Source organism: Melanaphis sacchari, unplaced genomic scaffold, assembly GCF_002803265.2.
Source record: "Melanaphis sacchari strain LSU unplaced genomic scaffold, SCAv2.0 Contig1112_pilon_pilon, whole genome shotgun sequence".
Classification (NCBI taxonomy): Eukaryota; Metazoa; Arthropoda; class Insecta; order Hemiptera; family Aphididae; genus Melanaphis; species Melanaphis sacchari.
Window position 1 is genome coordinate 37,074 of NW_020270426.1, and position 12,541 is coordinate 49,614.

Below are 12,541 nucleotides of genomic sequence, written 5' to 3' on the forward strand. Positions count from 1 at the left end.
CAAATTTACGGTTAATCAAACCATTCATTTTTTTTTTTGTATTATGGACACATTTTCTAAATAATTTTTATGTTCTTTATATTCTATGAATTTTAATATTTTTTTGCAAATTTTTTTACTATTTTTTCTATTACAAACACAAATTTATTTTTTAATTGTACCAAATTTTTGTGTTCTTTATATTCTATGAAATTTAATATTTTTTTGCAAATTTTCTTACTATTTTTTCTATTACAAACACAAATTTATTTTTTAATTGTACCAAATTTTTGTGTTCTTTATATTCTATGAATTTTAATATTTTTTTGCAAATTTTCTTACTATTTTTTCTATTACAAACACAAATTTATTTTTTAATTGTACCAAATTTTTGTGTTCTTTATATTCTATGAATTTTAATATTTTTTTGCAAATGTTCTTACTATTTTTTCTATTATAAAAACAAATTTATATTGTACCAAATTTTCTACCATAATTTTTATGTACTATATATTCTATGAATCTTAATATTTTTTGCAAATGTTCTTATTATTTTTTCTATTATAAAAACAAATTTATATTGTATTTAATTGTTTTTATCATGTATTATTTATTATTGTATTATATACAAAACAAAAACTATAAGCATTATCTACTATTGTATATTTCAAGTTGTAAATTATAAATTAAAAAATATTTTGTTTAAACATAAGTGTACAAGTCATTTTTGTAATTATACTATTTTAATACTTATAACTTAAAAAATAACAACTATGAGAAAATAGTATAAATTACTGTAGTTACCATGACTGCGGTAAATTTTAATTTAATGATCGAATGAAATTATATTAACTGTAATATATTATATTTTTTTTATCAAAAATATTACATATGCATAATTCATTTTTTCAAATCCTAAAATTATTAGTAAGAAAGAAACAATAATATTATAGATAGATATTTAAAATCAGTAAGTATTCTGCTAATTTTATTATACCTGACTTTAAAACCTGAAAAATGTGAAATTTTTATTTGAACCATGCGAAACGTTATAAATTATATAATATTATTATAAAGTTATATTTTCTAAGAATATTAATTTATATATAACCACATAAAACGTTTATTGTAGATTTTTTTAAAATTAAAATTAATTATTCGCATTTATTTAAAGTATTCATTTTTTAATTATTTTATTCGTATTTTTATGTGTTGTGTTACTTTCTTGTATGGCATTGACAAAATACATAACGCGAATCAAATCCTGAATTCACTTTCCATTTACTTTTTATAATGATAACGCATGATAATTATCTATAAGTTTTATAAATGTCATCAATCATTATTCTTGTTAAAGATTATTGATATACTCAATTATTTTATAAAAGTGTAATTAAGTATTTTATTTATCATTAAGATATAATAATATAACAAATTATAGCATTATATAAATAATAGATGGTGATTGATAAATTTGGAAGTATAACAATTCCTTGTTGAAGTTATAATCGATAAATTTTAGTCCAAATAATTTTTTAGGTACCTGCCTAACTCTCAACTGCTCTCAACTGGGATACTTGAGAAAACATCATTGATTTAAATAAGGTCATTAAAGTAGGTATTTATTTTATTCGTAGCATTCCAAAAAATTAAAAATGGATTTATATCTATAATGACCTTATATCGAGTAACTATCATATATAAGTATATAATACGTACCTACCACTTAATCTGATGATTCTGATGGATATACCTAACCTAATTAAAAGTACTAGTATATGTATAGTTATAGTAGGTAATAAGTTGAAAGTAATAATTTGTAATCAAATATATTAAAATACATGTAGTGTGAAATTATTTGTTAATAATAGGTACTATTATTTATATCGTAAACATTATGTAATACCTAGGTACCTATACTTTTTGTCATCGCGACAATCTATAGAAAAACTCAGAGGTCGATCACAAATCTATTAAAGTTGGCCACTCCTGCACGTAGGCGGCGGATCCAGCCCGAGATTTCGGGGGAGAGGGAGGGCGAATATTAAAAATAACTTATATACGTGTAAGTTTTACTATAGAATGGATAAAACGAAAAAAAATGTCATCAGATAACCTAACTTCACCCCTCTGCGCTTCAAATACTTTATAACAAACGTGTAAGTTTTGAAAAAGCGAAAAAAAAAAAAGTTATCAACTACTTTAGAGAGTGGTGGGGAGGCGCTGCATCCACAACTGCTCTTGTATCGTGTTAGAAGAAAAAACAGAGAAAAACGTCGAACGGCCGTCTACGGGCGGCCGGTTTTGTTACCGCTACGGACCGAATTCGCGTACGATACTCACACGTACGGTCCGCAAAAGACACGCTCTACGCGATAAAAGACGAAATGCGTCTGAAAAAGGTTGCAAAGGGCCGGAATAACGGGCGAAAAGCCGAAAAATAACGAAAATAATAATAATAACCGTTGATATCGAAAACGGGCCCCGTCGGCGGGAAAATTTTCAGACGGTACCTCGGTGGGCGTGGTCGAAAAAAATTCTAATTTTCCGATTGGCCAAACCTTATAGTCGGGGATTATTATTGTTTTATGAGACCGTCGACCTTATAAACCTATATAGTATGAGGTCCGTGTTTAAGGCATACTCTGCGCCACATTAATATATTATATGAACCATTGAATAGGTACGAAACGGAAATAAATAAAAATGAAAAAAACATAAGAAATCAAATTCGAAAAGAACGAGAAAGAGTTTTTTACGCATCTGGCTACACTGTTCGGGCTGGTAGAGTGAAAATAATACGTCGTGATAACTGATAATACAAAATTTGCCGACTAACAAGTAAAAACAATAATCTTAAAATAATTATAAATTTGTAACTGGAGTGTTGACTGTTGACTGTTGACGTTGATGGAACAGTAAAGTTGTAGTCTTGTCGTTTTTCTTGTACGATACCGTCTTGGCAGTAACAATAGTTTCTAGTAATTCGATTTTAAACTTTCTACCCTAGTCAATTCGTTCTTATCGTATAGACATATAGTTTTTGTTATTTCCATCTATTAATTTTTTTTTTTTTTTTTTGAATAGGTACCTGCATACTATATTTTATTTCGTGTAAGTCTCGAGTTTCTAAAGAGTAAGAATGTCTTGGATACCTTTAGAATCCAACCCGGCGGTGAGTAAATTTATGATATAAATATTAATGGAAATCTCTCATATTATTAGGTAAATTACTGGTTAGGTTAGCTTTTATTTTACTGTAGGTATTGAATTTTTGAGTGCATTTTATTTTATTTTTGTGACTGGTCATTTTTTTTAAATATTAGTGAAACAAGTGATGATTACAACTCGATTCTTGAATAATTTTTATTCAAATTTTTGTATAGCAGTATATAAAGCTCATTATGTTATTAGATCTTATTCAAAACCCTTATAAATTTTAAGTCATACATACATAGAGAAGTTTACCATACTCTAATAAATTTTTCCAGTAGGTAGTATCAATCAAGCCATAAATACTGCCAACATAACTGTAGAAAAAAGTATTACCAAATATTTTTTATATTTTATTTATTGAGACATTTAAACTTTAGTTCATATACCTACATGTTTGTAAATAAAAAGTGAATATTTTTAAAATTGTTTCATTTTCTATGTACACATATTTTTCCAACATCTTGTAATTAAAATTATTGTTCAAACAATCTTAAAATTATATATCTACAAACCTATCTATTTTGTCAACAAATTAGAAATATTTTTTTTTTTTGTAAAGTTTCTAACTCTCATCATTATATCATGTTTTTATAATAATTTTAATTTACTATTCAAATATATGTTTAATATAATAATTTGTACATTTTTGTTTTAGGTGATGAACAAGGTAAGAAATAACTCTAAAAACCATTTTGAAAGTGTTGATTATTCAGGTAAAGAGTAAAATATTTGAAATTTTGTTAGAGAAATTAAAAGGCTTGTAGTTGCAATGCACTGTAATTGGTATAAATTAAACCATTTTAATTTAATTTATTTAATTATCCATTTCATGTTGCTAGTTAAAATATATTTTCCAGTGTATTGAATAAATTTGTATTTTTATCAGGAAATAATTTATTGTTGGCCAAAAAAGGATTTTAGTATAATAAGCACTTTTAAGTTAAGGTAGCTTCATAAATAATTAAACAATAACAAAGTCCATGTCAAATGAGCTCTGGAAAAAAAATATTTACTAACAGAAATAAACATAGGTGTGAACAACAAGGTAGAGTAGTCCTCATTATGAGGTTTTGGAATCTCTATTTTTCCAAACATTTCATTTGTAAAATTTTTATTAATGGAAGAAATATGTATTAAAAGGAATATCAACTAGCGGCAAAAAAGCTCTCTTACGTAAAAGTTTGAGTTTTGCTTTTATTGTCTTATTTTTATTTTTTATGTTTTTCAAAATATTTTTTGTTGTTTTAATGGTAATATTTTCTGTTTAAAGTTACATTTATCATCCTATGTGATTGCTCAAATTATTATAATGTTAATATTTTTATTTTACGTTAATACATTTTTCAATTATTCCAAATATTCTTTTGTGTGGCAAAATATTCTACTAGCAGTAATGAGTGAAATTTAGTTATTGAGTTCATATGCTTATCATTAATTTGTCCTTTTTTTGTCAGAGGATTAAATCACCCAATAAATATTGGTAGTACAAATATTCATTTTTTTTTTATAGTCTATAATTTATTTAATTAGCCATCTGTTGGTTAATTTTGTTCTATAAGTTTTAATTTGTCTATTAATTAATGTAAACATAAATAGTGTTTAATATATAAATTTGTCTTAGTTTTTGCAAAATTTGGGAGTACCAAGTGAGTGGGAAATATGTGATATTTTTGGATTCGGGCCGGATGAACTTGCTATTGTTCCTAGACCAGTTGCTTCTGTCATTTTGTTATTCCCGTACAATGATGCTGTAAGAATAATTTAATAATTTTTATTTGTCTAATGATTAAATATTTATGTATGATATTTTATTAATTTTATTTGCAGTATCAAAAACGTAAAGATGAAGAAGAGTTAAAATTGAAAGATAAAGGTCAACAAGTATCAGATGATATATATTTTATCAAGCAATATGTACACAATGCTTGTGGAACTATGGCTTTAATTCATAGTGTTGCTAACAATAGAGATAAGTAAGATCGATTATCAATATCTTGTCATCCTACTTATGAATAAAAATTAAATTACAATTTTAGGATAATATTAAATGATGGTATATTAAAACGTTTTTTGGATGATGGAAAAGATATGTCTCCAAGCGACCGCGGTGAGATGTTAAAAAAAGCTGAAGATATAATTAATACTCATAGAGAAATCGCTATTGAAGGACAAACTGCGGTAAATTCTTTGTTTATTATTTTTAAAAAGTGTTAATATTTTCTTTAATGTGCGTAATAATATAATAAGATTGTTTTATAATTGTTTCTTATTAATTTATAATTATAAATAAAACAAAGACTTAGTTCTATTGGTAAACTTAATCAATTTTCAAAGATTTTTTTTAGTTTGATATGCATTAATTCGTGTAGCTTGTTATCACCATAGGTTATTTTTTATCTATTACTCATCAATTTATTGATTATTATATAACTCATTTTTAACAAAATGTGTTTTTAGAAAAATTTCAATTACCGTGGTTTTAAATTTATGATTAATTATTAATTAATCATAAATCATTAAAAAAAAAAAAAAATTGAAAATAGATTACTAAACAATTTTCAATCAAGTACTTATTTAAGCAATACATGTATTCATTTTCTTCTATCATTAAAAATACTTATTGTGCTAAAAAATACAGATTATATACTTTAATGTAAAAAAAAAAAATAATTTTTAGTTTGATGGTTTATTATTAGTGTTGAACAGAAACATTAAATCTAAAAGTCTAATCAATTCCAGTATCAGGATTTTGCTTTAGTATAATTTGTTTTAGAAATAAAATAAAATTCATTTTGTTGTTTATAATTGGTATTCTTACTTAAAATCCAGTACTATTTTAAAATTATATACTATTTTAGGCACCCAATCCAGAAGATGTGCCACCTTATCACTTTATCGCATTTGTTTGCAAAGATGGAAACTTATATGAATTAGGTATGAATGAAATCTATTAATTAGTTATTAAAATGTATTTAATTGAATAATTACTTATTATTTTAGATGGCGGTAAGTTTGATCCTATTAATCATGGATCTACAACTCCAGAGTCGTTGCTTGAAGTAAGTTTATAATTTTTACAAATTAATGCATTATTTAACTATATGTTTATTTTATTATAGGATACAGTTAATTTAATCCAAGAAAAATTTGTTGTTCAAGATCCTGATAGTTTATACTTTACCCTGCTGGCATTATCAAATGTAAGCGATGCTTACTAAGGATTCAAAATTGCTTCATTTTTACATTTACTGATACATTTTTTAATTATATATATTTTTTTTTTATTTTCAAGCTGATTTAAAATATTAATATTATCTACATACCTTTTGTAAAAATATATTAATATTTTTATAATAATATAACACAAGTATAATTTTTATTTTTAAATTATGCTAGTTTCTCTAAAGAAATAAATTGTTCAAGTGGCCAGTTGATTTAATTGATTATGAATATCTTGTTTTATAGCAATTATATTAAAAAGCTAAAAATGATTGTTATTCAAGTTAAATAGTATAGTTTAGTAGTTTTTGTGAAAAGGATGATATTTAATGTTTAATCAATGTTTAGGTATTGTTAAAAAAATTTACAAAAAATAGTTTCATGCCAGTTAGTACCTATGTCATTTATTTGTTGAATTGTTTTATTAGATTTAATTGTTCGGGTTTTTTGTTATGTGATTATTTCAGGTCAATTTAAGTTTTGTGTCTTGCGTTAATTTGATTGCAAATCCCTGTTATTTTGTATCAAATCATAATATGTTGGTATAAAAGAGATAATTTATCATTTCAACTAAGATATAATTTAGTGTTCATAATCCATACTACAAAGTTGTGTATTAAAATTGCATATATAGAGCGCCGTCTTATAAATATGAAGTCAATTCATTTTTTCAGTTACAAGTAAATTTAAAACTTCGTTATTTTTCATGTTTCTAATATTAACATAAAAATTTTGATTCGAGTAATAATTCCAAAAACCGAAATTTCGGAGTCACAAATTTCAATAATGTTGTTAATCATATAATAATATATTATGATAGTAAGATAAAAATGGTGGTGGGGGGAGGTTAAGAAATCTAATCTTCATGGCATAATATAATTTGTAGCCATTGCAACATACTTGTACTTCAGTGTATTGTATGCTTAAAATGTATGTTGAGTGAATGAAATCCGAGAAACAATCTATATCGCTTAGGCTGAACGAACAAATGATTAAATAATAACTATCGTATAGACATAAAATCATCCTAGAGAATTGATATTTGACAATAAGATGGTTGGCTGACAGTATCCGATCAACGGCGTTCCTATTTTAACTGTGTGACGACTGAAGAGAAACTCTACATGACAACCGTACTGAAGGCATAGACTATACTAACGCCAGGAAGTGAAAATCCTTATATTCAGTGAACAGCAAGGGCAGGAATTCGAAAGTGACAGGTTAGGTTACCCTTTTATCATGATGCAATCTGAGAAGCATTCTTGGATATGCAAGTCGTGTATTCTTATTAATAAAAATGAAAAAACATTTTTCTTCTAGTAATGAAAATATAAATATAATATTGATTACAGGTGATATATCCAAATTATTTTCTAAAAAAATGCATTAGAAAATTCTGCGTCGTTTAGTTCTAATAAAATCAATGGGTTCAGTAAAGAATTAGACATACTATCAGAATCTGTTAAAATTATTAATCAAAAGTTTTCACAATTGGAAATAAAGTTGGCTAACCTCGAGAAATAGGTAAATGTATTAAAATGTGAAAATAATTAAATTGAACAAAAATTGTTTGGTAATAATATTATAATAACTGGGATTCCTATGGCGAAAGATGAAAATCAAACTAATATTATACAAGAAGTATCATCTATTTTAAATGTCAATTGACCGGTGTATGAAATTATTAATCTCTTCTGAATGAATTTAAAACATGATAATGGCAAACTAGTCGTTCGTTTTAAAAATTAAATAGTCAAAGATGTGATTTTATTAAAAATTAAAAAACGTTCTAAAATTAATTATCTTTTAAAAGCTAATGAAATCTATAGTTCGTTCTCAGACAAATTGGTCTTCATAAATCATGAGTTAACCACGACTAATTGAAAGTTATTTTGGGTTTCCAAACTGTTCGCTAAAGAGTATTTGTTCGGTTATGTATGGTCTACTTCGGAAGGTATATTTATGAAGAAATTAGATGGAGATAAGTTTATAAAAGTCGTTTCATTGCTGCAATTACAACATAGATATTATCAATAGAAAATTTTATGATTGTTTCTTATCTTAATTTTTATAATTTATTAGACGGACAATTTAATTTTATATACCTACTTTATGATTAGGGCCCGTAACTTAATGAATTTGCAGCTTTTTTTCTAATACGTTTATATGAGGCTTGTATTTACAGAAAAGTAATATATTAATATAAAAGTATTATATTATGTAAAATTCAATGGAAACATTTTTATTTTGCATTTTTCGGTAAATTTTAATTATACGGTCATTTTTTTTACTGATTTTGATGGATTTTTTAAAAAATATTTTATTAACAAAACTAAATATTTGAAAAAAAACTTAACGTATTTTACAGCCCAATCTTTCAATTATTTTTCTTATAATGTCGTTTTCTTCCTTGTAATTATTTTGTATTGCTGACATTATTTCTTATCTTTGTTTTAAATTTAATTTAGATCCCATAGTCTGTAAAAAAAGCCATATTTAATGTATAAAAATATTAGCAATATTAGCATTGTTTAAATTCAAATGCATAAAATAATAAATTAATGATTAAAAAATATTAATTTAAAAACGATGATTTTTTTTAAATTTATTATTAAAAACTGTCATTTTTGAAAATGTTATGTTATTTTTTGGTAAAATTAGGGTAACTTTTTAAGTCATTTTTTGATGTTTATAAGTAATTTTAATACTTTTTGAGTGGATTTTTTAAAGGTCTTTAGATTATTGTTCCGGACCCTAGTTATAATATACAAGTGTAAAGTACATTTTGAAATTATTGAATTTCTACGTGTCTAATGTATAAAATATTATGTAGGTAAGTTAATTTTAATTTTATTCTCGCTTTATTTATCGTTTATTGAAAATGATTTAAATGTTTACATGATTTTGTTTAAGTTGTATATCATTATACATTTATAGCGGTCTATGTAGTTAAGGATTATTATTGAAATCTGAGTTATTTGTAATAAAAATTTTATTGAAAATATCAGTTATTATTAATATTAATTGAATACAGAAACGGAATGAAAATTTATTGATTGATTTATAATGATTTCAGTAATCACGGCAACGAATTTACCGTGAGAATGACTGAATCTTCAGAAGAAAAGAACCAAGGACATATTTCAAGAATTGTTTTTACAATGAAATATAGACTATGGCGATACAAAGGTGAAAACTCTGTAATGATTCGGATGAAGATCATTTTTATTGGTCGTCAGTCAGTTGTCTGGTTGTCCACATCTAAGATAATGAAAGTAATGCATTGAACTATCGGTTATTCGGTATATAAACACAATAATTTTGATAACGTTGTTAAAATTCGATGATAGTAATATTTGGATTTGGAAGTGGGAACACGAGTACCTCGGGTATTAGGTATACGTACAATAGTATTATAAGATTTTAAATTTGAATCCTGGTTAATGGTTATATTTATCGTATCTAACTACTAGATATTTGAGAGCTTTACTTCTTAGATTATGGTTCGGATTAAAGAATACTTTGTTTTATTTTTATAAACTCTAGTAATCGGTGTGACCAATGACCATTGGTACAAATCACTAGTATGAAATCACTATAGTCAATGAGTTCTGAAGATGGTATTGGTGGAGTATAATATGTATAAGTCTTCTTAACAGCGGTTTTGAGATTTAATAAATAATTTAATGGTCACCCGGCGTTGTGGATAGGCATTTTAGAAACATTGATGTCGTGGATTCATTTTTCAATATCTCATGATACTCGTATTAACAACAGCAACTCGATGGATTCGTACCTAAATAATATTTCCTGTAACAGAACGATCATTCGCTTCACATCGGCAGCGGTAGAGGCCAGCACGCGTTTCATAATATAATGGACATGGCGGATAATATTCACATCAAACTGTTGTTAATTATAAAATTATGTTTCATAATTTATTTAAATGGCTATTTTATTAACCATATGAAAGCATAAACTGCTATAAGAAGTAGATTTAAGTCTCACACGTATAACATAATATAATATCATAGTATCTTATTAGTTATATTATTGTTATTGAAATTTAACTTACAAATCAGTAGATATCGACGTATCATAGAAAGGTGTTAATCAGCTCAAAATGACAACATATTTTCAATTATCCTTACAGCCTACAATGAAATTATCAAAATATTTAGATTGCATTTAATCTATTTACGTACACCATGAACCTATATGTATTGAACTATATGTTGTATTGATAAAGAGTACACATAGACATAGTATATGGCATACAAAGGTATATATTGATTTTTAAGATATAAGTACTTCTTGTATAATTTATGACATAACATTACAACAATAACTCATGATATTATGATATAATACGAGTACAATATTTTCCGGTAAAAAATAGTTCAACATGCAAATATCTAATATTACTAAAAAAGAACTATTAGTAATAAAATTAGTATTATAAATTAACTATAAAGTATCCTTTGAAATAGTGATCGAACGCTGACATACATGTTGTTTCAACTAGGAATCGTTTTTCATTCAATGGTATTTATTTTTAAATTTCAATCAAACTTAAACAGATCCACAGATCACAATCCACTATGGTGTAGACCACAATCTAGCTCTTAGAGTATATTATATTTCATTGACGTAAATACTATAAAGCCAAGTGACCTCTTTGATTTTTACGTTCATTGTTAATATATTATTTTATTATCCGACTAGTGTTTGGTTGTTTGGTTATAATATTATATGATAGGTCGTTGGGGGAAGAAAATAATGATTCTTTTTCGATTTTTATACCATTGTATAGAGTATTTCTTTGAGCATTTCTTTAGGCGCATCTGATCGGTAATATAACTATTAGTTATCACGTTGTACGTACATTCATAATAAGTTACAAATCAAAGCAAAACATTCTCCAAGTGTCTTGAACCTACTGCAAAGTGACGTTCTATATAGAATCCAAATTATACATATAATCGATGATTTTAGGCAACGTGAAACGTTTAATGGGAATTAATGTACTTTGTTAAATGCATTCTGGGGCAATGAGGAACCATGACGTTATCTACTATATAGTCTATGTCATCGCCAAAACGAAACAAAATTTATTATACCTAACATTACAACCTGTAACTGTTGCTACAAAATGTTATACCAGTATGTACAAATTATTAGAGAACAATTATCAGAGGCGTAGATAGTATTTTTTTTATTTTTTTTATCTCGTAGCGGTTTTTAGTCGATCTGGTATACATGACGAATGCATATTAGCTATATAAGATTTATAACATGTATGAGTATATCGTGTACCTATACGCATTGCAGTTTTATGCAGTTAAACAAGAATTACACGCCACTAAAACGATAATATGTGTACAAGTATGTAAATATGTATTTTTGAGTGGATTTTATTAATTATTTATTATTTGTTAATTTACGGTTCTAGCCGAAGGGGTGTCCCTCCTCCTAAAATTATATACGTGTTATATGTGTTGAAAATTATTGTTATACAAAGATGTTGCAGATCTCTTGGGACTACATCATTTAAATAATTGGCGTTGTGTTTCATCCCCTCAAAGACGGACGTTTTTAAATAGCTGGAGTTCTTCCTGCAACCTTGAACAACTTCCTATACACGTCGTATTCGACTCTCATCTTTCAATACCGATCGCATTCAATTTATAGGTAGATATAGGTACCTACTTAAAATATGTACTATTATAAGTTAGTATAGTATATATAAATGAATAATATAATGTATTGTTTCGATATAATAATTCTATTGTCTACTAATAACAATGACGAAATCAATTTTATTGATAACATTTATAACATTTATAATATATATTTATGTGTGTGTGTGTGTGTGTGTGTTACAATAAACTAAAAACAAATTAGGAGGTACTTATATATATACACATTACCTACATACAATAATTCGATATATAGGCAATACTAACACGTCTTAGATTTATTTTAACAAGAATTTAAAATTAAATGTTAATACGTATAATATATGCATATATAAATATGAATTCGATATGTATACAGTAGGTATATTTATAATATACTTTATGTACATGTTTATATATATATATACTATTGCACTGTATTGCGAATA

The 12,541-nt window shown here is 25.7% G+C and overlaps 1 protein-coding gene across 2 annotated transcripts; it reads left to right on the forward strand.

Moving 5' to 3' along the window:
* Nucleotides 1–2,797: 2,797 nt before the first annotated feature.
* Nucleotides 2,798–6,504, forward strand: LOC112603777 (ubiquitin carboxyl-terminal hydrolase isozyme L3). Of its 2 annotated transcripts, none has more exons than XM_025352514.1 (9): nt 2,798–2,960; nt 3,067–3,154; nt 3,851–3,862; nt 4,817–4,945; nt 5,023–5,168; nt 5,232–5,373; nt 6,054–6,129; nt 6,196–6,254; nt 6,315–6,504. In XM_025352514.1, the coding sequence occupies exons 2-9, from the start codon at nt 3,122–3,124 to the stop codon at nt 6,411–6,413; spliced, it is 696 nt and encodes a 231-aa protein (XP_025208299.1). In that variant the 5' UTR covers nt 2,798–2,960; nt 3,067–3,121; the 3' UTR covers nt 6,414–6,504. The 2 variants fall into 2 exon arrangements, with proteins under 2 accessions (XP_025208299.1, XP_025208300.1); XM_025352515.1 differs by having other exon boundaries at nt 2,798–2,925.
* Nucleotides 6,505–12,541: the final 6,037 nt, after the last annotated feature.